The 27,628-nt window shown below is 43.4% G+C and overlaps 1 protein-coding gene across 1 annotated transcript in view; it reads left to right on the plus strand.

The window, feature by feature from the left end:
• Positions 1-27,628, plus strand: part of CACNA1B (calcium voltage-gated channel subunit alpha1 B) — a 443,389-nt gene that overhangs the window by 226,331 nt on the left and 189,430 nt on the right. The window contains exons 10-11 of the mRNA XM_054997363.1: positions 5,441-5,530; positions 10,841-11,050. Of these exons, the coding sequence (XP_054853338.1) occupies positions 5,441-5,530; positions 10,841-11,050 (300 nt within the window). The remainder of the gene's footprint in view (positions 1-5,440; positions 5,531-10,840; positions 11,051-27,628) is intronic.

The raw sequence follows: 27,628 nt of genomic DNA on the forward strand, positions 1-27,628 counted from the left end.
GCCCCCTGATCTCCAGACAGAGGGGAGTTTAGATTGCCCTTCGCGCCGCTGAGTGGCACGGAGGTCAATCTACACTCCCCTCTGTCTGGAGATCAGGGAGTGGGGCCACCAGCCATGTGACCATTTTCAAGAGGTTCCAGAACTCCGTTCCCCCGCGTTCCCCCTGAAAAAAAGCCCTGATTGTTTTTGAGATAGAGTGACCAGAATTTGTATCATGTATTCCAAGTGGGGCTACATCACTCATCTTTATTAATCGAGAGAGGTGCATAGGTAAGATTAGGAGATCAAAGATCCCAGGGAGGGGAGGGATTGCAAGGATTTTGTGACTATACCTGTGTAGGATACAGATGTTGATGGTGCTTGCATCTGGATCCACTTTTCCTTTAGTGTGGCCACAGGTTTGGAAAATGAGACAAGATTGTTAGGCCATGAAAATATAGCATTTTTGGCCAAACTAGGATTTGTAATACAAAACAAATGATTTACAGAGGCGGTGGCATTTCTTTTTCTGGATATTTTAAATGAGGAATGAGATGAATATCTGTCTTAGGTAGGGGTGTTTGAATATCTGCTGGCTCATCTTGTTCCTTGTCCACTAGATGCAAGTTAGGGAGTGGACTCCTTGATGGGCTGTTCAGTGTCTGGCCACTTGTCACATGGAGCATGGTATGGCACAATACACTGAACTGTGTGATGCTGCTTGTGAGTAGAGGCCTAATATACATGGAAGTCAAACACTTTGGCAGCACCCCATGCCTCTCCCTACCCCTACAGACTCACTCCCACAGCATGGAAGGTGGGAGATGTGGGGAGGGGGGTTGCTGCCACCTAGCAGGCTTCCTGTGCCTCCCCCCACCACTGCATGGTAAGCCCCCTGTGCCTTCCCTGTACCTCTCAGCATCCTCCACCTCTGGAGAGGCAGGGAGTTGTGAGTTTAGCTCAAAAGCAGTTGTGTCATGGTACGCTTGCCTGCCAAACCTGTCAGTGGAAAAGCTCCCGGTATCTGGTCATTGATGGTGTTGGAGATGATGAGTCTTGCTTGCACTCAAGGAGATGGACTAGTGGGCTGCAGTTAGATACAATGAAGAAACCTTGGTTTGTTCATAGAGAGAACAAACCAGGAAATCCTCAAGCTTGCATGAACCTTTCCCCTTCCTCCTCCTCTCCTATGTGGCTTGAAGATTTAAAACATCATAGTTTGGAAACAGTTAATTGTGTTGTCGAAATCAGCTGCAATGACAAACTGTGGTTTGTTTGCCTACAAACTCGGATTGTAATGCAGTCTTGTTTGGAATTCTGGTTTGTAGGCAAGAGAACAAACTGCATTTTGTTTTTTGTCTTGATTTGGATCTCACAGCAATGTGCAGCTCATTCCAAACTGGAAAATCCTCAGTCTCCATGGAACATGAAAGGAGGGGTGTTAGTAACCCAAAGGATTTTCTGGATTTCTCTTATAATGAGAGCCGGTTTGGTGTAGTGGTTAAGAGTGGCAAGACTCCAATATGGAGAGCTGGGTTTGATTCCCCACTCCTCCACTTGAAGCCAGCTGGGTGGCCTTGGGACAGTCACAGCTCTTTCAGAGCTTTCTCAGCCTCACCCACCTCACGGGGTGATTGTTGTGAAGATAATAATAACACACTTTGTAAACCGCTCTCTGTGTGGCATTAAGTTGTTCTGAAGGGCAGTATATAAATCAAATGTTATAATGTTATTATTATGTACAAACCAAGATTAATTTGTTTGTTTATTTGATGTCTTAATACATCTTTGGAGATGCCTCCTAGTTTTGTGGATTTGGAGCTCTGCCCTCTATCCCAATTCAAACATGAACACAGTGTGAAAGTGCATCAGAACTAAAGTGCTGTGGTAGATCAGTCTTCAAATGCTTATTGTGCAGCAAATCTGAACTCTTGCCTTACTTCAGTAGTTGAAATGGAATATGCAGTTAGCTTTGGAAGGATTTTGTTATCTATAAACAGTTTTTTAGTGCTTGCCTGAGATATATGAAGAGGGTTTTTCTGATTCAAAAATCAGAATATAGAAAGCTGTTTACTTAAGGGCGAGCAATATGTTATCACCACACCACATAGTGTCTTAATATGCATCAAATTTTGTATGCACCAAGCTGGAAGCAATGAAAGACCTGCTTTATTTTTTAATTGCCTGATAGCATTCTTCGCATTCAGGGGAATGTGGTCTCAAGAGCTGGAGATGCTTGGGCTTTGAAATTGGATCCTCTGGTGCCAATAAAGGTTAACTGAACTGAACTGAAATTGGATCGTGTGAAATCTATTTTAGACTTGGTCACCAGATAATTGATTGGGGTCTATTATTCTCAACTTTCCAGTAATTATCATGAAAAGCAACAAATAAAGTTTCTTTTCCTATCAAGGAGGAATTTGCTGTAAGAGAGTCTCGGCAGACGTTTTTAATAGTTACCACATTCATGTAACACCTTGGCTAGGTTTAGCCAAAGTAAACAAGCCTGGGGGATTCTTGGTCTCACCCGCTTCCTCTTCTCTTGTATGCTTAGATAATTAAGTATTTCTGCATTTCTAGCAAAATCATAATTTGTGGTTGCTCACAAATTGGGACACTATGGTTTCTACTATTCAGGCAAACTACGATTCTTAACCACGGTGTATTCTCACTTTGTAATCATGGTTTGCTGGTTTGAATGTAACTTAACACAAAAGGAGATATCTCCAATTAGCTGAGGACAGGCGCATGTGAGTCCAGGGATCTCCCAGAGTCATTCAGACAGCAACTGTTGTTGATCGGCCATTACCTGAACCAAGCCATAAGCAGATCTCAGTTACTATTATGGTCACCAACCTCCAGGTGGCACCTGGAGAGCTTCCAGAATTACAACACCTCCAGCTGACCGAGATCAGTACCGCTGGATTAAATGGCTGCTTTGGTGGATGGGTTTATGCATCAAACCCTGCTGAGGTCTCTCCCCTCCCCAAACCTTCTCTCCCCAGGCTCCACCCCCAAAATCTCCAGGAATTTCCCAACCCAGAATTGGCAACCCTAGCTACGATGTAGTATTTTTCAAGATTAACCAGCTTGCAATATATTCTTGATGACCACTTCTAGTGACCTGCTCTGAGCTTCTCAGGCCAGAAAATGCCTTCTTTCAATTGCATGTATTATGAAAGGTCTATTTTATAATTTTTTTCCCTGACAGGTTGTAGTCATTTGGTTTCATATTATAGTCTTACTTCAGAAATGTGGCTTAACAAAGCATAGGCTGTCTCCCTGCCTCTTCTTCTCTTGAGAGAGGTTTTTATTTCTTGTTAATATTGGACACAGATTACCAGAATGAGATTTATTATAATGGCAACAGAGCTAAATTTTCTGCATTTGTTCTGCCAGGTCTAGAGAATAGTTCTGATATATTTTTTCCCCAACATAGCAACGAAGATCTGTATTTGAGGGGAATGGAGTATGCCTACCGTAATTTGATATGGGAGTAATAAAATAATATCATTACTGGGACCCCTCCTGCACTACAAAGTAATATGTCGTTTTCAGGTTCATTCTTCTTTCCCAAAGAAGAGTCCTCTTGAACTCAAAAGCTTACACTGAACATTTTAAATATTGTTGCTGAATTGGTCCTAATAAAAGCACAATTTGAGTCTCCCTGCAAGCATTTTTTCCACTGGACTAGTACGGCTATTTTGTTCTTGCTTTAATTTGAGCGTATCCATTCCAGACTGATTCTTTTTTTTTAAATCGCTGAAACACCTGATGTCTGGCTTCCATCAGACGCCAGAAGTCAGGCCGGCAGAAACGGTCACAGCTAGAGATAGGATGTGGGTGGTGTGAAGTTGTGCTCAGTAGATTTCCATGTGATGACTCAGAGTATAGCTTTTGTTGGTTGGTACACAGGTGTGACTAAGCATTTTTCAGAAATGTTCTGTTGGTGCTATTGCTTCTTGTTTGTTATTGCTGATTTTGAATTTTGGCTTTGGTTTTATTGGTGTGTTTGCTTACGACACTTCTAAAAACTGCCTCAGACAGCAGGATATGCCTACTTTAAAATTACTGAATAAATATTCCAGATTGGGACGGTCAGAGTGATTAGTTATGATTGCCCCTCCCACCCACACCATTTGCCTCTCTTTGCAATGCATGGCTAGTCTTGATTTCACAAGCCACTTTTTGCTCTGTAGTAGAGTGGCCGTCTTCCAGGTGGAGCCTGTAGTTCTCCAAGAATTACAACTGGTCTCCAGACTACAGAGATCAGTTCTCCTGGAGGAAATGGCAGTTTCAGAGGATAGATTTTATGGAATCATAACCCACACCGTTCCCCTCTCTCCGCAAACTCCACCCTGCACAGGCTTCATCCCAGCTCTTCAAGCATTTCCTTACTTAGAGTCGGCAACCCTGCTCTGTAGGTGCCTTCTTGCTGAACGTGCTGGGTTAGGCATTGTGTAGGTTGATCAGTAGAGGCAGAACCTGGTCCTGCCTTTGGGCAAAAGGTTGTACTAGTTGGCTTTTGGGTTCTCTTCCAAGACCTATTATTCAATGATCCATCAGAAAATTAAAATGCTGCTCTTTGTAGGGGCGATGAGAGAACTCTACAATCTGGGTTTACCAAATTATTTCCCTGGATGTCTGTTGCATTCCCAGTCTGTTATTCTGTGGTTTGATTAGTCTTACCAGGCCATGGATAGTACTGATAACATTGTGCATACCAGAATCCAGAGGCTTCACAAGCTACTGCAGCCTTTGTAGCATAGACTAGGCCCTTCTTCTTAGCTTACCTGATGGCTACTTGAACGTCCTTGCAAGGTGTTATGGAAGGCCTTTCCTTTTTCACTATAATTCCATATCGGACGACACAGATAGTGATGAGGGCTCAGTCCTCATCAATGCAGTCTAGAACTAATGGAGAGGCCTTTAGGTTGTTTGTTCACACCAGTGATATCATCAACATGTGCCAGTGAAAGTGGAACTCATGGACATGCTTTGGAATATAATGGGTGACCTCTTGTGAGTGTCCTATGGGTCGGGCCCTGTGAATGGCCCCCGTATTCTGTATCTCCCCTTTCAAATCTAATGACAACTATAATTTTCAAGCTCCAAACAGCACAGTTTTCTTCTTGTCCTTATATTGTTGTTGTCCCTGTGCTGGAGAAAGTAACACACGCTAAATTGTCAAGACTGCCCAACCAACTTTCCTATTTGTCATTATTTTCATCTTAAGATGTGCATGAACAGACAGAGGAGGCTAAGCATAGCTGAAGGGCTGAATAAATAATGACCCTTGGCTGAGAGCCTGGGAGGAAGCTGTCAACTGATTGATTTGTAATGTTGTGATGCTGGGTGGTTACTATGAAATTGGCCTCCAGGCAGACAAGAGGGCTTGCAAAGAGGCTTATCTGCTACCAAAAGCTAATATATTCCTTCCATCATTTCCTTTTGCAACCAGTGCTGAAAAGGGCCACCATAAAGAAGAGCAAAAATGACCTTATCCACGCTGAAGAGGGAGAGGACCACTTCACAGATGTTTGCTCCGTTGGTAAGTTGGACATCTAATAAATGTTTAATTATGTCGTGCAGCTAGTGACTTAGACTCATGTATTATGTTTTTTTAAAAAATCTATTAAATTTTAGCCTGCCCTTCTTCCAAAGAGCTTAAGGCAACATATGTAGTTTTTCTTTCCCTATTTTGTCCTCACAACAACAACCCTCTAAGATTAGGTCAGCCTGAGAGAATGTGATGGACTTTGTGAGCTTCATGGCATCCAACCTGGGCCTCCTCCGTCCAACGCTGACAATCCAGGGGGCTGCACAGTGATGTGAGAGGCAAGGGAGAAGACAAAACCACAAATTAAGTGGTCAAATTAGGTTGGACATTTGGTGAGCTGTGCGCTGCTGACCTCCTATTTTTTAAATTATAAAATTGCTGCCATACACATTTGTTGTGTTCCATGCTTGTGTGTTTCTCCTTCAGTGAACAGCAGCTCCAGGGATAGCAGAGTTTGGGAAAACAAAGCTGGAGCAGGGGTTATATTACCTCCCCATTGTGCTGTTTACTCATTAAAAATACAGACAATCCATTCCCAGGTCTCCTGATGATATGTTTGGTGCCACCCTAAATCTCATGTGTGAGCAGGATTCATTGCTGGATTCGGCTCCTGGTATTATTTCTGTAGAGGACCCCAACATTTGGAGAAGATGAGAATCAAGGGCTCTCTTGCATTTTTCAAGCCTTTCCATGACAGCTATAGGGTCTAGGAACTTTGGACATGATGCAGTCAAAGTGATGAGCTATTAAATCCCGTTGATTTATGTGGGAGAACACTGAGCATTCTTAAATCTTTTTCATTTAAATGGGATTTAAAAGGCTTTCACTTTGGCCGGACTATATTCCTGCGATTAGACTTTGGGTGAATAGGCGAGCCAGTATTTGTAACATGGATTGATTTTAGAATACGGAATTTAGAAATGCTGGAAGGGGTATTTATTTCATGGATGCTGATAATTTATCTGATGTGGTTATGAGGATCACAGATAACTTCCAGCGTAATTACAAGTTGCCATGAAAATGTGGCTGACTAGTGGGGGTTGTTGAACTAGTCAAGTTGGTTTGTTAATCCTATTAAAATTGTCTAGGAAAACCTCATAATCACTTTTCAAAGCTGCATTACAATAAAAGGAATTTTCTTCTTTTAAAAAAAGCAGAAGCTTCAGACGAGTAACTGGGATTTGCCTATTATTGCAAAAGAGACAAAGAGGTCTGTAGTATCTTAAAGATTAAGGGTACAATCTTGTGTGATTGAATGTGTAAAGTAACACATGGAGCTGCTACAGTAGCGTCAGTCAAGTCCTCACCTTCCCACACTATGCTACTACGGATATAATCCCAAACACATTCATTCCAAGAGCAGGCCTTTCCGTGCCTCCTTTGTCAAAAATGCTGAAATTATGGGGGGAAGGTAGGAGGTGGGGTTGCCGAACCCACACCAGGGGTAGAGGATCCTCTGCTCCTAGCCCCCAATGACAGATGGCCACTGCTGCTGCTTATTGGCTTATAGCAAGCTCTTCCATGATGACATCATTTCCTTTACATCCAGAAGTGATGTCATCTCGTCACTGAGTGAAGCTCTGGTATTCAGGCAAAATCCATAGAGTTTTTACCCGAATACCAGAGTGGTTCTAGTATGATGGTGTCATTTTTTTTATATATATAATTTTTTATTTTCAATATCTAACATACAACTGCTACATACATACATACCCTACAGAACAGTAACTACAAAAGACTACAATAACACAAGGGATAGGAAAGAGGAGAGAAAAAAGAGAGAGGGAGGGAGGGGTGGAAAAAAGGGGAAGGTACCCTACAAACACTAAACACTAAACACTACATTTCTGTTTTCCCTTCATACTGCCATTATTCAAAAGTTAAAGCTTTATATTATATTGATGGAGTGGTTGACCTTACTAAATGCAAATTACAATTTAATTTCAAGTTAAATTTTTCTTCCCCTCCTGGGTCCCGGACGGAGTTCTCTCTGCGCAACTGCAGCCGCATTGCTCGTTTCCTCCCCCTCCCCCTCAGACTTCTCCTTTTCGTCTTGCTTTGTGCACTGTAATTCTGGGTTCCTGTCCTCAAAATCCCTTAGTTGATCTTCTGATAATATCATAAAGGCTTGATCTTTATGGGTGAACCAGATTCCTTCCGGAAATAACCATTTGTACTTTATTCCACGTTCTCTCAGAAGAGCTGCGAACTTTTTATACTTAAAACGTCTTTTCCGGACTAGAAATGGGACGTCTTTCAATATCTTAATTTTGTTGCCCAAGAAGTCCAAATCCGCATTGTATGAATTGTATAGGATAGTGTCCCGGATCCTCTTAGATGAAAAATCGATGATGATCACGCGCGGCAACTGACGCTTCATTGCATACTTTGAAGTAGCCCGACGGGCTTCCAAAATGGCGCTTTTAACTTCTTCTTTAGTTGCCCTCGCGGGTGTCGCCAATAGTTCCGAGACAAGACCCCGTAAGTCCTCGTTTTCCTCCTCTTTCACATTCTGGAGGCGCAAAATTGTCTGTGTTCGTTCCACTTGTAGCCCGATCAACTGATTCTCCACCAGTTTAAGCTCTTTATTCGTAGCCTTCACGAGTGACGCACTTTCCCGAGCAGACTTCTCTGCCCCCCCCCGCTGCTTCCTTGATGGTTTTCACTTCGCTCTCAATTAAGCCCACCCTTTGATCTGTTTCATTCAGCTTGTCAACAAAGGGTTTTATAGCTTCACCAACCGCCCTCCGTACAATTTCCTCCAACGATTCTCCCTTTAAGGCAGCCGAAACTGACTTGCCAGGGGCAGGACTTTGTTTTTTTGTTGCCATTTTGGGGGGGGGGGCGCCAACCAAATTTTGAGACTCAGCAAAGGGGAAGAGTGAGCCTTCTTAGCTTCAGATCTCACCTCTCCTTCACGTACGCTTGTAATAACAGAAGGAATTCGCTTACTTGTAGGCTCTCGCCTAGTTCTGCTCTTTGCCGTTTCTCATGGCCCGGCAGCACTCGAGGCGCCGCACACGTCCGCCGGCCTCCGTAGGGACAAACGGGCAATTAACCCCCCGCATTGATTCCAGGGGGCTCTTCCCGCAGCGTCCCGGACCCAGCCTCCCTCACTGGGAGTTTTGGGGGCTAATCTTCGCAGATCAGCCGCCCGGACAGGGTGCTCGGCCGCTTCCTCTCGAGCCAGCGAAGAGGAGCGTCCGACATGGCGGAGAAAACGAAACCGAATCAGTATGATGGTGTCATTAAAGGGGTTAGGTGGAGGGGGGAGGTGGTTGGAGGGGGGAACAGGCCACCTGGGCATACTCCTGGGGTGGCGAGATGATGTCACTCCTATGAGTGATGTCATCACGCAGCTGCGGGAGTGTTCCCGCACTTCTCTTGCAATCCCTCCCCCTGCTAGGAGGGTAAGGGGACCTGGCAACCCTAGACCAAAGTCACGTAGCACAGGATTCTGTTTCAAAAACAGCCTTCACAAACATGAAAATGATGAACTATGCCCTGTTTGTTTATCTTCAGCACCTGGTAATTGATAAGATATAACTTGGGGGGGGGGGCTTCCATCTGACTGCCCTGACTAATAATAACTAATAATAAAACCTATGTTCCTTGAATTTGTTTAGTCCTTTAAAAAAAAATCTCTGTTACCTAATATTCATCACTGCAATGGCTGGAAGGCTTATTGCATGAAGTACCTCTTTCTTCCTGTCTTGGATTTCAGCTGAGGCCTGATTCACACTGCACGAGCTGGTAGTCTGCTGAGGTGGTACAATGGACCGCACTACTTCAGATCACATTTTAGAATGCTTCCCTGATTGAAAACTCCTCACAAACAAAAATCAATACAGCAGATAAAGAGAGAGAGGGATGGTGCTTTTCTCTCTGTTTTGCTAGTTTTTTGGACAGAGATTTTTTGCGCAAAGGAACATTTAAAGATGGAATTTACAACCTGGAAGTGGTACCATCTCTGCCTTCTACTACCTCATTCTTCCATATGTGTGATGCAGGCCTCAGTTTTGTTGAATAGTCCCAAATTTTAAGCCTATATGTGAAAAATTTCTATCCCCTCTATCAATCAAGCTTATAATTTCATAGAATGTCTACCATTATTTTTATAGTCTTAGGTTGTTTCTACACAAACTGTTTAGCTTGGAATAGACATAATTCATTCAGTCAGTTTGATGGAAAACTAGATGATATTGTCACCAATTGCATCTCAGTATTTCCCCTGTAGTTTTACCGTCTTTCAGATTTGATTTTTAATTTTTTTTTAAAAAAAACCCTGAAAATACAATTGTAAAGCTAACCAATCCAGAGTGGACTGGCAAAGCACTGTTGACGCTTTCCATGGCTACTGTATGATGTTTCTGTTTTTCAGCATAATTATTAACTGTTGACTTGGGATGCTGGTAACCCTGAATTGATCCTTAATAAATTCTTGTTTGAGAACAGAGCTTTAATTTGCTTATTAATTTTTTAAATTTTATTTTTCATGGCCATGATTTCATAAATGCATAATTATAATCATAAAACCAAAGAGAGTTAATGAGTGATTGCTTGGGCAGGAAATTAGTAATTAACAGCTACCCTCTCCCAATAAGAATTGATTAAAGATTGATTATGGAGCGCCGCGGCCATTGCAAGAGAAGTACTTAATTAAGTTGAGAAGCATAAATGACTATGAAACAGCAAAGTAAGAAAGAAGAAAAATTAAATTTAAAGACGTTGTAGGGAAATGTGGGACATTTGCTTAATGGGACTCACTTTTAAGAAAAGATACTGTAGGATTTGGCCTATGGGGTGATTTTATGGGAAAGATAGTGCTAAAATAAATGCCATATGGAATCACAGCTTTAATCCCGCTTTTAAATAGTTTAACAAAAAGAAAGGCTGAGTCATAGTGCAAAATCAACCAATGACATCTTTTTCCTAAGCTAAAAAAGCCATGAATAGTCCAGCTTTTCTTGGTAAGCTGATACTGAATCCTCCACTATTTTAGCTCAGTTTTCTTGTACTCTACCGTCATGATGCTCTGATTCAAGGAGGGGCATACCTGCATACCATTTTATCAATGTAATTATGTAAAAGATGGGTTTAATGGCATAATAATACTTTATTTCCCCTTACCTTTTCTAATCATTGAAAATAATAATAAATAAGAGTATAAGCAAGCCTGATGTCAGTTTGAAGTTTATGTAGAATATGTATTTTCTAACTAACGACAAGCTTGAACAAGAATACTCCTTGGATTTTGTTTCCTTAAGTACTGACACTGTCTTCTACCCCTCCAATGCCCAGGGTCACCGTTTGCCCGTGCCAGCCTGAAGAGTGGTAAGAATGAGAGCTCCTCCTACTTCCGAAGGAAAGAGAAGATGTTCCGGTTCTTCATACGTCGCATGGTGAAAGCGCAAAGCTTCTATTGGATTGTCCTGTGTGTTGTTGCCCTCAACACACTGTGTGTCGCCAGTGTCCATTATGACCAGCCAGAGGGACTCACCACAGCATTGTGTAAGTGTGTGTGAGGGTGCGTGAGGGAGGGGGGGCATTCCTTTGTCTTGCATTGTTGGCACTGTCTTAGGCTAGGGAAATTTGGGGGAAAGGAATAGATAGCTTGTTGAGTTTTTCATCACGAGCTTTCAGGCTCAAAGAGCAACAATCTTATTATACCCAGCCCATTCCTGTAGGTTCAGTGTATGTCTCCAGATCACTAGCTTCTACGCGTGTGAGGCAATTTCTACAGCTCTGCAATTGCAAGCAAGCCCATCGGGATCTGGAACGAGCGAACAGCACAAGCAAACAGGGAGTTTTGTCTGGGAGAAAGCAAGTGGTATTTCCAAGGGTATCGCTTGTGCTTGGTTTGCTTGGTTGCCCTCCTTGTCTGCTGGGTCTGATGCATTTGAAAGGGGAAATAGATGATTAAAGGATGGTACCATCACCCTCATTCCACATCTGAAGCAATCTTTTCAATCCTCTTGCCCCAAGCCTCCTGCCTCCTGTCACCATTGCTACAATATTTCTTACTTCCCCCAAGACTAGGATCAGAGGTGAGGCTTCCTCATCCTGAAATTTTGAAGCCATGGGGGAAATAGCTTCCCTCTCTGGGGGAGAAATAGCCATTTTGTGAAAAATTGTAATAAAATCGTAATAATGACATACTTTGTAAACCGCTCTGAGTGGACGTTAAGTTGTCATGAAGGGTGGTATATAAATCGAATGTTGTTATTGTTTTTGTTGTTGTTATTGTTATTATGCAATACTTCCTTAGGAAGCCTTAAGGAACCCATTTTACTGTTTTGAAAACACAAAATGAAGGTACAAAGTACAAAAGCTTTTATTGCATATAGCCAAAAGTAGTTACAATCACACATACACAACGTAAAAAATGAATGACTCCACTAAAACATCCATACTCAAAAATACTCATCAGGTTAAAACGTTTTAATCTTCAGATACAGCTTTCAGTTATATTTTCTTTGCTGCCAGAGCAAACAGTGACAAACAAAAAAATTAACCATTTTGTTACCAAATAAAATCACACTACTCAGTCTATTTCTGAAATTTAAAATTATAGATGCCAAACACAAGTAAGAAAGAGACCTACAAAGTGTTGCTGCCCTCTATTTCTTGGTGTTACCCAAATGGATGGTCTCCTTGTGAGCTGGGGGAATTAGTATGCAAGGAGAGGCAGCGAGAGGGGGTACATGTGAGATCTTCCACCAATGTATACATTCCTCTAGAGAACACATTAATAAACAGGTGGATACTCAACAGGATTTTTTTTTTTATGAAGAGGTAGCAAAAGCAAACACACAGGAAAAAGCACACAATATACACACAAAGCTACTAGAAAGTAGAGAGGGAAATGGAAAGGAGTGCAGGGTCAGGTAATATTTACCAGTCTGGAAGGCAGGGGACGTCTATGAGAGAGAGCTTTGAGGGACCAGCGCTTCATGGCCAGGAGAAGGGGGCTCAGACGTGCAGTCTGAGGGTGCATGTGTGGGTTCAGAACACACACTCAAAACTGTGGTGAAGGGTAACCCAATTATACTGTGAAACGTACCCTGGGGCAGGATGGCATCTTCTGCTCCAAAACAGTAACTTAATGGCTGTCTCCAGAGGTGAGACAATAAAACTGGGAAAGGTTTGATTAAATCCTTCCTGGGTGTCACTAAAGGAAAAAAAGATGCTTGATGACCTGCAATGGCTGGGAAAGGTGGGGCTTATCAGATCCCTGAATAGCCCAGAATGGGAGAATGGATAAGGAAAGATCAGCAGGGTGTGGATGTGTGGGTCGTAGGAAAAAATAAAAACATGAAAATCTGCTGAAAGATCTGCACTGGCTACACATCTGTTCCTGGGCCCAATTCAAATTGCTGGTTCTTATCTTTAAGGCCATACATGGTTTGGGGTTAGATACCTGAAGGACCATTTCCTCCCATACTGTCATGCCCACCAGTTAAGATCTGCCTCTTGAGTCCTCCTCTCTGTGTCTCTGCCTTCAGAGGTTTGGCAGGTGACCACCAGAGAAAGGGCATTTTCTGTGGTGCCATCGAGTCTTTGTAATGCCCTCCACCTTGAGGCTCACCAGGCACCTACTTTACTTTCTTTTAGGCTCTAGGCTAAAGCACATCTTTATACCCAGGCTTTTAATTAGAGATTTATCTTACCAGTTTTTTTCAGCAGCACGCTTTGTTTTATAGATAGTTTTTATGCTTCTTATACATTTTAATAGTTTGTGTTTTGGACTATGGTTTTTAATTGTAAGCCATCTCAACCATGACTTTAAAGAGGCAGCATAGAAATAGTTAAAATCAATAAATAACCTAAAAATCTAAGAAACCATAGAAGGGAGACATGTGAAACCTCAAAGAGGGAAAGGGGCAATCCCACTCCCACCCCCACTGACCTATGCTGCTTCTCTTCTTGCTCACCCCCACCCTCCTTCTGTCCTTTATCTCCAGCTCTCTAACCCTGCTAATACTGCCTTGTGTCCTTGGCTACTCCATAATGCCAACTGTGATCTTCTGAGATCTTGGTTGACTTTTGTTTTTGAAGCTATGATATTTGCACCTGTGCATTCATGGCTTATTTGGTTTTCTGCTTTTTAATGCTCTCCTCTCTTTGTTCAGTTTGGTAATTTTCCTGCAGAACTGGGAATTCACTTTCTGTACTCAGGCCATTGTGCAGATTTTTTTGATCTGTAGCGTCAAGACACGTTTGGAAATAAATATATGATAAATTTTGCAGTACAAAAAAAGGTGTTTATTACTTGGTCTTAGTCCCAGTAAGGACTATCAGCAGATTGACAGTGGCTCTGTAAGCATATTTACACCCTTCTGAGCCCATTGTTACGGTCAGGGCTGGGGTTCCCGCTTGGGTGGGCGCTGGGCTCAGTGGGGGGCAGAAAGCGAGAGTCCAAAACACACTGGGGTCGAGAGCCAAGCAGTCTGTCTGTCAGGGGAGTGAGCAGAGGAAAGTCAGAAAGCTGAGCCGAGGTCTGAAAGCTGAGTCGTCAGTTGCACGCAGAGACAGGCAAGAGGTAGTCGAGGGTGAAGCCGAGGTCAGGACACAGGAGGTCTATCTGAGCGAGGGCAGGTTACAAGGCAGGGGTGAAGCTTCCAGGAGCCGAGCTGCTGGGCGCAAGGAGTGGTGAACGACATTGCTCCCACACTGGGCTTTGCCCAGCGTCTCCCTTATAAGCTCAGTGTGGCATAAGGGAACGAGGCTCAGGTGCTTCTCCTTCACTTGATTGCCCCGCCTCGTCCTTGGTGTCCAGCTCCTCCCGTCGCTGCGCTTGCAGGCGCACACTCTTCCGTCGCTCCCAAACCGCCTCTTCTACCCGAGCCTTCCGCCTTGCTGCTGGCTCGCAAGGCTTGGCTGTCTGAGGCGCTGGTTGCTCCTCCTCCCTGCGTGCCCCCTCCTCTTGCACTGAGGGACCGGGTTGCACTGAGGAGCCGGGTTGCGCTGTGGGATTGGGTTGCACTGAGGGGCCGGGTTGCTGGTCTCCGGACGGCTCTTCAGCGGCTGCGGGTGGGTTTCCCACGGGTTCTCCCAGCCACTGCCGGATCTAGGGTTGCCTGTGCCCGGGGCAACCCTAGGCTGACCACCTTGCGCACGCGCACAGCGTGCTTGCCGCGCTGCATGATGACATCACTTCGGTGATGTCATCATGCAGGGCGGAATGGCGGAGGCAGCGTGCGTGGCTGGGAAGCTGCCCACGCCATTCGCCTCCTTGCAGGTGAATGGCGTGGGTGGCCTTGCAGCCCCCTGCACTGCTTTCACCTGCCCCGCAGGACGGGGCGGCCGGCTTGCTGCGCAACCCCTGCCCTGCAGGGCAGGCAAAAGGCAGCGTGGCCACCCGTGCCATTTGCCTGCCCTGCAGGACAGGGGGCGGCCACCCGCCCCCTGTCCTGCGGGGCAGGCGAATGGTGCGGGTGGCCCCGCAAACCCCTGCGCTGCCTTTTGCCTGCCCTGCAGGACAGGGGTGCGCAGCAAGCCGACCTCCCCCTGTCCTGCGGGGCAGGCAAAAGGCAGTGCGGAGGGCTGTGAGGCTGCCCGCGCTGCTGCCTGCGCCCTCTGGCTGCTGCTCCTGGCGCCCCCTCCCTGGTGGTGCTGGGGGCAGACTACCCCCCTGCCCCCCTCGATCCGGCCCTGCTCCCAGCTCCTCGGAGGAGGACGAAGGATCGTCAGTGGGTAATGCGCCCAGTCGATGCGGGTCTCTGACACCCATTGACTTCATTGGGGTCAGAATGGTGTAACTCTGCTTAGGAGGGCACTGTTAATATTGAGTTCCACTTAACAACACTGCTTAGACCACTTCAGTAGCTTATTATCAACATATAAATGGCATGCCGTATTATTTGTGGACAAAACTAGTCACATTTAAACAATAAACATATCCTGAAAATATGTTTATGTATGCCTACAGTCGTTTCAGTAATTGCCTCTATCCAATTCTGTAGGCTGTTTTACATAAAAATCTTCCTAATGAACATAAAATATATTGAGAGTACAAAGCCTCCTCTTAAAAGGCATTTCACTTATTGCAAAAGGAAAAAATACCTACATCCCCCCTGCCCATGTTTTATTGGGAAAATAGAAAACATTGGAAGGGATGGGCTTTTTTTTGCATTCCCCCCTCCCCCGCCCCGATCTTTCCTTCTGTGTTTTTGACAATAGCAAGGAAGATTTGGATGAAGTGTTTGTGTGAGGGGGGGAGACGAAATTTCTCTGACTAAGCCTTTTTCAGTCTCAGCTGCTACTACTGCTGCTATTTCTGTTCCCTCTTAAGTGACATTTTACACATCTCACCCCTCTCTAATCTCTAGGGAACATGTTCCGTTATTCTTTACTTGTAATCTTTTACATTATTACTAGCAGCATGCCTTTGGTTATGATGAGTGAGTTATCTGTGGAGAGGGAGTTTGTATTTTGCAAGAATATTGGGTGGTAAAGGGCTCTAGTCTGAGCAGACCCTTCCTTGATTCTGTTTTCTTTGCCAGACTGTGCCAAAATGTGACAAAGTTTTGGAAACAGGCTGTTATGCACAGGAATTCAAGCTCAAATTCATTAAGCTATACAAATAAATTCTTTTGATAAACTTATAAACAGTTTTCATAGCCAATATTTGACTGTTCATAAATTACCACAGTTAACTTTACAAACAGTATACCTGACCCACGTGCTCACCTATATATTCATTTATTTACACTTTTGTTTTGTTCACTAAAAAGCAATAATGGCATTTGTGGCAATGTCTTTGATATTGACTGTACTAATCTCACACTGTAATTCGCCTTGTGTCTCAGTGATAAAAGGCATAAATAAATAAATAATCCCAGCATGCTGATAATGCTATAAAGTGAGCAAAGCCCAGAAACAATACAACACGTGCATAGAAACGCCACCCCCCATCTCTATATTAGGCATCTAAGAGCCTGACTAGATTGGCTGTGTCAAGTAGACATTTGAGGGGAGAGAGGAACTTGTAGAGATACAGCCCATCCAGGAGAAGTCCTTTCTCTGGTAGGCAAGCACCTTGCTTCTAAATGTATAGTTCATAGCGAAGGGCCTCTCTAGAAGATCTTGGTAGTGTTTAAGTATCCTGGTCTTTTATGGCTCAGTTTAACAAGCACCTTGAATTATTCCCAGAAGCAAACAGCTAGTAAAGACTGAGCTATTTTCATGTCTTTGGTAGAGAAGCAGAAAGCAATTGATTTGGGACAGTCTGATCCTCTCAGCCTGAAGTTAAACAGAAAGTGTGGGAAGCTCTCTGAAGTGTCTCCCAGAAGGAACATGAATGGGAGATGCAGTTCTTGAAACATTAGCACTGCGGTTAAAATATGTGCTTCCGACTTAGCAGTTAAAACTTTGGGACTGTAGGTTGGGTTGGTATGGAACAGTGCAAATTAATTACCATCGCAGATTAAGGGGGAGATTTTTTGTTCGAGCTGACCGTTCCAGTCTGTGGTTATGTTCTTGGATTCCATGCTCTGTGAAAGCTGAAGGGAAGGAAGGGGAAAGACTTTGAGGGAGGACTGTGTTATTAAAGTTAGGTATGAGTCTTACTGTGATGGAGCAAAGTTCACAGAATTGCAGGGGGGAAAAACAGCACAAGAACCAAACATTTCCATTCTTGTTTTGTGACTTAAAATGGCTTCTCCACCCATGGGGGTAAATTGAAATTATGTATGGACTTAACTGGACAAGATACAGAAATATCTACAATTGGATCTCCTTGCACTTTATAAAGAGCAATAACTGCCACACAGACTCTCAGTTCGATCAGTGATGCAGGGCAGAAGGGGTTTAACTAGAGATGGGCACGAACTGGGGAAAAAACGAATTGTGTGGTTCATCACATTTCACGAACCACGAACTTTCACGAACCTGCCCCAGTTCACAAACTGGTTCGTTTGGTTCATGAAAATGTCACTTTGGGGTCAGCAGAAGGTCACTTCAGGGTCAGCAGAAGGTCTGCAGAAAGCCCATCCCCCATTGCCTAATAAACTGATTGATCAGTGCCAGGCTGTTTGCAGTGACGAACTGAAAAATGAACCAAACAAACCATCCTAAAGTTCGTGGTGGTTCTTCAGAAATGGGCTCTGATGAACTGCCGGTTCACGAACCATGGGCCAGCCCAGCTTGTGCTGAACTTTGGTTTGTATTTTGGTTCTTGCCCATCTCTAGGTTTAACCCTTCCCTGCTTTTATTTTTGCAGACCAAAGTCATCTGCTGCAATACTGTTAGCCCCGGAAGGAACAAGACATGCATCCTGTGTTTGTCCCTTTTTCCTGCTTTCCAGGGCTAACAACAACATGGACAGCAATCAGTTTCAATTGGCAAAACTGAGAGAATCTGTAAAGATTAAAAGAAGTCAGCCATGTTAGTCTGTAGTTGCAAAATAGTAGAGTCAGTAGCACCTTTAATAGTCATAGTACAGAGGTTTAATCGTTACAAAATAGTAAAGAGTCCAATAACACCTTTAAGACCAACCAACTTTATTGTAGCATAAGTTTTCGAGAACCACAGCTTTCTTCGTCAGATGCATGCATGCATCTGATGAAGAGAGCTGTGGCTCTTGAAGGCTTACGCTACAATAAAGTTGGTTGGTCTTAAAGGTGTTACTGGACTCTTTACTATTTTGTAATGATTAAACCTCTGTACTATGACCCCAATCTAAACTGAGGCCCTGTATAGATGCTTTCCTCTTTTGAAAAATGAAAAAAAACCTGGAGTCTGGAATTTCTAATACTTTTGTGGGGTTCTCTGTTCCTTTTCAGAATGAAAGGTTGGAGATAAGTAGGCTGTGGGGCAAGACAGTTGGATAGCATCTGCTTAAAAAAAATTCCTTTCCATTTCGCCATCAGTCTTTCTCCCCTTCCTCTTTAGCAGAAGGAGCCATTAGTGTAATTCTCAGACTCGCTTTCTGGAATTTGCTTGTGCAGAGATGCTTTCAGCAGAGTGTTTAGAAAGAGAACTTTATGAGCTGATATCCATCTCCCAGCTGGTGTCAGAAAGAATATTCTTGTTAATTACAAAACTGTTGAAAAATTACATCGGCTACATAGAGGAAGAAGGCCTGCTTTATTACAAAAAGGGATAAAAACTGAAGGTACTTCAGCAGTAGTGAGACATTTGAAGAGACAAGGTAGTACAGGAAGTTTACAAATGCCTGTTTAATGCTGTGAGGATGCTCATGAGTTGAGGATTACTGCTGATCACAGAGGGGTTTTTTTTTGTAAAAAGTCATTATTTCTTCCAAAGCACATAAAAAACCCCCTAAAGAATGACTTCTTTAATTGTCCTGTTATATCCTTTTAAACACCTTGCTATGCTTCCAGCTTGTTGTTGTTGTTACGTAAGTGTGACGGTGATCTTAAATAATCTGCCCTGAACCAGGAGAAATATAAGGTGGGCAGAATGCTGGACATATCCAATTGAGCATTAACACTTTTGAGCATTATTTTTTAACTGGAAATTGTTTTACCTTAAAAAAAGTTTTCATTCTGTAAATGCGATCTATCATGGTTCAAAACATCTCCCCCTCTTAAAAGTTTAGGTGGGGTGAATCAGTCCTCTAGGAAGGGCTGAAGACTCATTGGCTAGAGCTGTGCCTGGGAGTGATTTCTTGAGGGATCCAGCAAGTGGGCAGGAAGGTTTAGCTGGAAAAAAATGGATGAGGTTAAGATGTATGTGGATAGTGTTCCTTGGGCCTCAGAACAGAAGGTGTGGAACGACCGTCAAACTCATTCCATAAACCCGATTTTGGCTTCCAAGGGCTGGAGGATCTCCTGCTTGGTGGTTCTTCAGTCCTCTCTCCGTGCCCTCAAAGTGGATGTAAGTAAGGACCAATTGATAGATCGCTACCTTGTGCTGACAGTCACAGCGGAGTTGTGGGTTCTTCTCCATTTCTGGGTGCGTGGTTCCCAATTTGGATCCCAACTGTGGCATGCATGGAGAAGGGGCTTCATCCTTCACTCCTGCACCATTTTCCCAAACTGCAACAGTTCTGGGCTGGGGTGCACTGTTTAGCCTGCTGGAGAAACCCACTTGTGAGTTTCTACAACAGACCAAATAGTGTCTCTCCCAGACCATTTCAGGTTAGAAAAACAGTGTAGGGGGGAATGCTAAAGACTGTTCTCCAGGCATGCCACAGTCACCATCTGAATCACACACAGTTCACCCAGAAACTGAAGACAATCTGTGCGACTATTACAAAAGACACAGGGTGGGGATCCTGACCTAACTTGCATAATATCTGAGTCGGCCAGCTTGGCCACTTGCTCAGTGTCATCATCTGAAGTACAGGGATTCTCTTTCTTTTCATTTCATATGTTAGTCACTTTTCAGCTTAAAAAAAGATCTCAATGCGACTTATCAAAAGAAAGATATTTAATGTTAATTCACACTCTTCAGCAGTCTCCAAAGGAATGGCTAATTATTTATTTAAAAATACATCCAAACTGGCCCCCGAGGCAGCTGTTTAAACAGTCAAGGAGGCCTTGTCCTCCTAGCTGCCCAGGAGAATGGCAGAATTCAAGGCGCCACCCGTACCAATGGCAAATAATTGGTAGAGTCTGACTGGCTTACCTTGTAGGGCTATTTTAAAGATTGCTGAGACAATGTAATGTAGATAAAGGCATGAGAAGTTGTGCCATGTAATTTCCAGGGGTTTTGTCTAGCACTATAATGACAAATAGGTGAGAACTTTTTCCAGGCAGCTGTAACAGCCGTGTGCAACAAAGCTACTTGGGGGGTAGTGCAAGAGACGTGCAGCTGCCTCTAATGAGATTGCTTCGTGGCAGGTGCTGGTTGTAATTGGACTTTGGACGAGATGTGTGAACTTCAGCAGGGAAGGGAGTGGAGTCTGCAGAGGACCAGCAATCCCCGAAGCGTGATTTGGGTTCCTTTAATTCAATCATGCCTGTCCCTCTTGGGAAAGCTTAATTACGTTACAAATTAACTTTGCGTGAGGTCTGCATTGATTCCCTCCCCCCCCCTTTACATTTTGGCTTTTTGTTTGTTCAAATGCTCCAATTCACTTTCTCAGCTTGATGCTTCCGACTATTTAAAGAGCTTTGAAACAAGGACCTGCGGGCTCTCTGTAAAATGAATTGGGAATGTTTTTGTTTTGTGTCCCTACAGCTGGTGTGCCATTGTGTCCTCTCCAAGAACATTATTTTTTGTCTTTAGTTCGACATAAAGCTCCTTATGTGATGCCTTTAACAGAGATAGGAAAAGCACTCGGTTCATTTATGTGTGCTTTTATTTCAATGAAGATTGATTTAAAACTAGTAATGACCGAGGCTGCTAGCATAGCATTCTTCTTTCATGGAACAGAAAATGGTCTCCTGTTTAATTCCTGGAAACAGAGAGGCAGTGCCTGGAAGGCTGGCTCCGACCCAAAAGCCATGCTTCCTAAACAGGTGAACTTAAGATGAGGCCTACACCGAAGCAAAGTGGGAGGATCAATGACTCTTTTGCTCCCAGGCTGATTCGATAATTTCTGCTATTCCCACTAGCAACAGATTTGATCCTCTCATCTCTGATGCTGCAGCATGTAATATTGTTAGCATGATTGCTTGCATATATAGTAGTATTTCTCACAGTTCAGTAGATGATATACACATATACATAAACATCTTTAAATACCCATGTACAGTACATATCTCTAGGAAAGTCAGTTTCAGGGGGGTAGCTGTGTTGGTCTGCAGTAGAATAGCAAGATTCAAGTCCAGTAGCACCATAAAGATCAACAAGATTTCCAGGGTATAAATTTTTGAGAGATATCTGATGAAGGGAGCTTTACTCTCAAAAGCTTAGAACCTGGAAATCTTACTGTTCTTTAAGATGCTACTGGACTTTAATCTTGCTGCGCAAATCAGGATTCTCAGGCATGTGTCTGTGGGCATTCAAAAATGAATATGTACATGTATATGGTCCATATCTGCTATAATTCCCATTCGCCATGTAAGGCATAAGCTTTCCTGAATAACAGATTTATACAGATGGTGGTTGCTGCTCAATTGTGACTGAAAGGCACATATGGCCAGCATTTCTGGCTCTCATATCTGTAGAGATAATCATGGAAAGGGAAAAAATGCCAAGGCATTAGAAGTAGGGCGGAGGCAAAGAATTACAACCTCAGTTAAGCTCCTGGGGCCACCTAATCATAAAGCAGTGGTAAAGCTAAGAGATAATGGGCTGCCGTCCACATCTCAGGACAGGGAGAATGCTGCATAACTGCAATCAACATAGGGTCAAGCTACAAGTGACGAATGACACAGGTTGGACACTTGTCAGCTTCCCTCAAGTTTTGATGGGAAATGTAGGCATCCTGGTCTTGCAGCTTGGCTCTCCGATTGTTGTCCAATAGACTTTTCAACTGTCACTTGTACAACATTCTGCCAAGCTGCCTACATTTCCCATCAAAACTTGAGGGAAGCTGACAAGTGTCTAACCTGTGTCATTCGTCACATGTAGTTTGGCCCATAAAGCATCCATACCACAAGTGGAACTTGAGGCCCAGCCTTGTCTCCCTTGGCAGCGCTTTTGGGATGCCCTCCACACGTCAGGTGTCCCTGTAACAGACAAGCCCTTCTTCCAGAAACACAATTGTAATGATGACATTGACTACTTAACTGGTCTTTGCCATTACCATAATAATAATAATTATAAACCATGCTGACTGTCTTCCAGTTTAAAACCATCCTAGTCACTTAATCTTATACATTTTATTGTATTAATCAATTCTGCATAAGCTTGCTGTGATGGACATATGGCTGTCTTGCCTTTCTTCAAGTCCAGAACCAGTCCCCTGTCACCAAGTTTTGAATGTGCAGATCCATAGCAACATCCAGTCAGGAGGAGGAAAATGTTAGAATGCTAAGTGGGAGGGGAAAAACTGTGAGTGCATAACTTGGGCGGTTCTTGAAGAGAAAGGCAGGCTATTGAATGGGTTCGTAGGTTGTGAAGTCTGGCTCAGGTAGAGTGGACTGGTTATTTGATTAAGGTTATTGAGGAAAAGTGATCATAATTAAGAGTGAGTCTGTCTTCCAGGGGAAGTAGACTGGAGACCTTTGTATTGCTGTGACTGTGGAATCTGGCTGATTTGAAGAACTTGAATATGTCATACACTTTTAAAATGGAACGGTTGTCAGTCAGACTTGAGAGTGCATTTAAGCTTTAAGGGGATTTGGTTTATTTTGTATTAAGCCCACTTGTAACAGTAATTCTCTGAAAAATAAATGATTTTCCTCAGAAGAGAGTTGTGAAACTATGCTGTTGTGGTAATGTTCAACCGGAAGCTCATTTTAAACATGGGTGTTCAACTCGGCTAAGAAAGTAAATAAACAAACACATTTGTTCTTTAGTAATTGTGCCTCCTGTGCCTCTTGTCACATTTACAAATAATTCATCATTCCTCACAATAATGAACATACATTAGTATATCCATTGAAATAAAGACTGGGTCATAATTGCCTGAAGCCACTGAAGGATGTCTGTCACAAAAAAGCTGCTAAGATTGCCACAATTGCCTTGAAAAAAACATTCGTTCTGGTTATAGAAACACTGCTTTTTTTTTAGATGTCACATTATAGCAGCCACCATTTTTGGAAGTGGTGTTGCAAAAAGAACGCGTGAGAATGCCTCTTCTAAGATATTGGTGGAACTGGCATTCCCTCTTGTTAGAGAGAGATAAGAAGGGATGCATCTTCTAAGCTAGTGTCAGCTACCTGCATTTTTAAAGTACTTGTATTGAAAATAGTTAAAATTTAGAAAGAAAACTGCTGGGCAATTAAACTGGGGCACCTTTTTAATTGAGCAAAAGAGTTCTAAATCATGAAGCTGATTTATCAAATATTGCAGCCCTTATAATAAATATGTGTTTCAGTTCTTATGCTTTGTATCAAGATGTTTCAAGGGATATCTCATAGCTTTTTAATTGCTGGTAACAATTTTCGGAAAAAAATTTCTGGAAAATGTACATTAGCTGAAGGTTGATATCAGGTTACATTAATTATGTGAAAGTAGGGTGCATCAATATATTGTAATCCTCTAGCTCATAAAACACATTGGACATTTACCCTCTATTTTATATGCGCTTCCTGACCTATGATTGAATCTTCTCTGAAGGAGATCCAAAGCAGGTCTCCCAAATGCTAAGTTCCTTGCTCACCAGTCCTAGTGAAATGTGCTTCTCCAGGGCATACACTAATTGGTAGCAGACAGCTGCCCCTTGTACTACCAGTAACCACCATAAGAGAACTGTACTGTACAGCTGCACCAAATTAAACTCCAAATTTTGCAAAGCATGCTGAAACATTGTATAGAATAGAGAAAGTATTTCTAACATTGCCAGAGTGCTTCAGGGGAGCTTGTGTTAATGACAATGCAACGCTACCTGATGGTTTATGTATAAAAAATTGGGTGCAGATTTGTATCCAATATGTATTTTTATGCTACTAAGCAGCCATGGTTATCCCTTCTTCAAAGGTTGTATAATTCTATGCAGACTTTGCAGAATCACTGCCAGAAAATTCTAATGTATTTATTTATTTAAATATTTTTATCCCATTTTTTTTCTCCTGCAATAGGAACTCAAAGTGGCTCACAACACAAAATACATGTGACTGCTAATTAAAACAAAAATACACAACCCATCGTGCCCCCAGCCTAGACTTAAAATTTTAAGATTGTGCAGTGAACTCTCTCGGCTAATCTCCCTGCTTTCTCCACTGGCTACTTCACCTTATTGTGATGAAAAATGGGCCTGCCGGTTGGGGCTCTTTACTGCAAGTCTAGGTTCATTGTGGTACGTAGTCATAGGAAGAACCTTTGTTGTATAGAGAACTTTAAAACAATGCATCTAATATTGTTCTTCCATGGCCCACAGCAGGGCAAGGTCAGTAATGGTAGGCAAGTTATCTTTTGAGTTCCAGTAAATTTCTGAAGAATCTTGGGGTTCCTCATAGTCCAGTTTGAAGACCTCTGCCGTAGCACATCTGAAGTACTGCAGCCATGGTGAACAGGGTGTTTTGAAGTAGTGTATGCTGGACTATGTTTAGAGAGAGCTGGGTTCAAATTCAAATCTCCACTCAGCAATGAAGCTAAATGGGTGAGACTTTGTTAGCCTAACATACCTCAGAAGGGGATTACGTGGATGAGCTGGAGGAGGGAAGGACCTTTTGAGCCATTCTGAGCTCTGTGGAGGAAGTGTAGGATAAAAACATTGTCGAGTGTGGCCCAGTCATTCAGTTAAGAACGTTGCCCATAGCATTCTATGTAGCATTCTACATTATGCAATTAGTTTCTTGAATGTGTTCGCCTTTGAAGTTACAGCATGTCTCCCTGTGGATATCAATATGCAAAGCAGGGAAAGCTTCAAAACAAGCATACTTACTTATGTCTGTTGAATATTTTTGGTGTGATTTCTGGGTTGAGGTCGCTGAGGATTGGATGGCACTGGTTCTCGTTTGACACGCAAGAATCTCCAGTGTATGTGTGTGTGTTGGAGGGGGAGTGAAAATTTAGAGCTGCCTCTGCAGTACCCACTCTTAATGACCTCAGACTTTGTGACAGCATGAAAATGGAATTAATCTGTCAGTGATTGACAAAAAGGAGCTGTTAACTGCCTAATTCAAATGTATTGGGCAGAAATGGATCAGCCTGGCCTTTGCCAGGAGCACAAATTGTTAAATTGAATTAAACTTTTGGTAGCAAGCTCCCCTCACTCTTCTTCTCATCCCATTGTATTATGAAATGTTTTCTGTTGATGGTAGATTAAATTAAATCTAGGGGGAGCCAAACAACCCAGAATTGCATTTTTCAATTATATGGGCAGGGCCGTGTCAGGAAAAATCCTAATTTTGATTAGTCATCTGGAGAGTGTGGGGGAAAGGGGAGTCATTGTTGCTGAGTGTTGATGTGTGGTTTTGGGGGCACCCATCCTTGTTTGCTTGGCTCTGCAGAACCCTTCCGCTAATGTCAGCCAATGCTGATGCTCAGGACACCTGATGTCCACAAAGGAATTACTGATGCAGTCTGTTTGTATGACCAGACCTGTCTGTTATGGCTCTAGCTGCTAGGCTCACCAGCTCTGAAGGGGCATATTGACCTCTCTGCCCAGGGGCGTGGCATATGAGCTGCATCACGTGACTGAGCTGCTGAGATTGAGGACAGGAGAGATTCCATATTGTATTCTGGCACTGGATCCAGTAGATTATTTGAAATCCTTCATGTCTCTTTGGATTTCTCTATGCTGTTCATTGTGTAAGGGTGTTTTTGTTTACTAGCATTATATTGCGCTGCCAAAGAGGGGTGCCAGGTGCAGCTGCCAGCCACCCAGATTGTGCCGGCGGCAACGTGGGCAGCTGAGCAGCCGCCCACACCATTCGCCTGCCCCACAGGACAGGGAGCATGTGGCAAGCCGGCCGCCCCCTCAGCAAGGCAGGCGAGTGGCATGGAGGGCTGAGCAGCCACCCACGCCATTCAACTGCCCTGCAGGACAGGGAGCACATGGCAAGCCAGCCGCCCCTCAGCGGGGCAGATGAATGGCACGGGCGGCCTCTCAGCTACCCGCGCTGCCTCCGCTCCGCTGGTGGCATGCTCCACTCCTGCGTGATGATGTCACAGAAGTGACATCATCACGCAGTGCCAGGAGTGCGCACACCATGCGCACGCGCAGGGGGCCAGACTTGGGTTGCCCTGGGCACCGGCAACCCTAGATCCGGCCCTGTAGGAAGGGTGTGCTGAAAGCTGAAAATATACAAAAATATTGCTGTTTCAGGTCATTACCATGATTTTCTGGAATAGTAACATAAATCCAGGATTCTTAAGCATTACAAAAAACATCCCCAGAAATATCTGTGTTGTTTTTCATGTTCGGGTGCTTACTATTAGCATCAGTAGACTCCTCGTTTTTCTTTGAGCCTCCAAATTTCCCAGGCAGTGGCACTTGTCCCTTCCAATTGGATTTTTGCAAGGAATCAGGAGGTGAGTGCTCCCAGCCAATCACCTTTGCAGACAGGTCCCAGAGAAGGAATTTCCCTGGAGGAGTCTCTGTAGAGCTGAGAGTGCTCGGCAGCTCCGAATTTATGCAAATAACTTCCCACTGGGGATTCTTTAGGATTAGGAAAAAGGCTGGAGAGGAAGCAAGACCCCTCTCCTCCACCCATGCTGCCCCTTCTCAGCAACATCAGCTTCTGTGGCTTTTAAAGTGACATTCTTGGAGCTGATGTGTGACTCTGATCAAAGTGGTAGCGACAACTTGTGAACAAACATCACGTAGCTTACACCTCAGACTCCCATACCTGAGACCTTCCCTGCCATCTCTTCTTCCAGGAGTTTCTTCCTACTAATTAATTACTAATTAAGGTACCCCTACAGTGGATTCCCAGCATGAAGACATGTATCATAGAGCCGAAACAGACGTGATGAATTTCACGTGTTCTCCACGCGATTGCACTTACACGTGCTCTATTGAGTAATAGAGCAATCGGATGTTTGATTTATCACATGCAATCACACACACACAAGCTCTGTTTTTTTAAAAAAATTGAACTGTTTTCAAAGATTGCAGAGATGGGGTGTGGGAGTAGTTTCTGCAAAGGAAGCCTTCCATACTTTGTGAAAGGAAACAACACACCGCAATAAGGAATCACGGTAAACGTTTTTGTCAGTCACTGTAAGATTACATTTAAAAAATGAACACAGACAGGACGTTTTTTTACATGCCAGTATCCGGTGCCATTTCTCCTCTAACGGGAATCAGTGGAGAGAAGAGCTCATGCACCAAAAAGCACCTGATTTTGGGGGTCTTTAAAATCTTTGTCCATTTTGCTTGAAACTTAAAAGGTCTTCAGATTAGATAGAGGACTATGTTCTGTGCAGATATGATGCCATTATCTTTAAAAGCCGCATCTCCAGACACTTGAATTAGTCCCCTACTGAAAATAATTACCCAGAAATTCTAGAACTTGAAAAAAATGTTGATTTGAATTCCAAACGGATAATGTCCTACCCAAAAGCCAGTGATCATGGTAAAGGTCCTCCTCTCAAATACTGGATCTAAATTATAACATT

The sequence above is a fragment of the Eublepharis macularius genome, chromosome 14 (genome assembly GCF_028583425.1).
Source record: "Eublepharis macularius isolate TG4126 chromosome 14, MPM_Emac_v1.0, whole genome shotgun sequence".
In the NCBI taxonomy this organism is placed as follows: domain Eukaryota; kingdom Metazoa; phylum Chordata; class Lepidosauria; order Squamata; family Eublepharidae; genus Eublepharis; species Eublepharis macularius.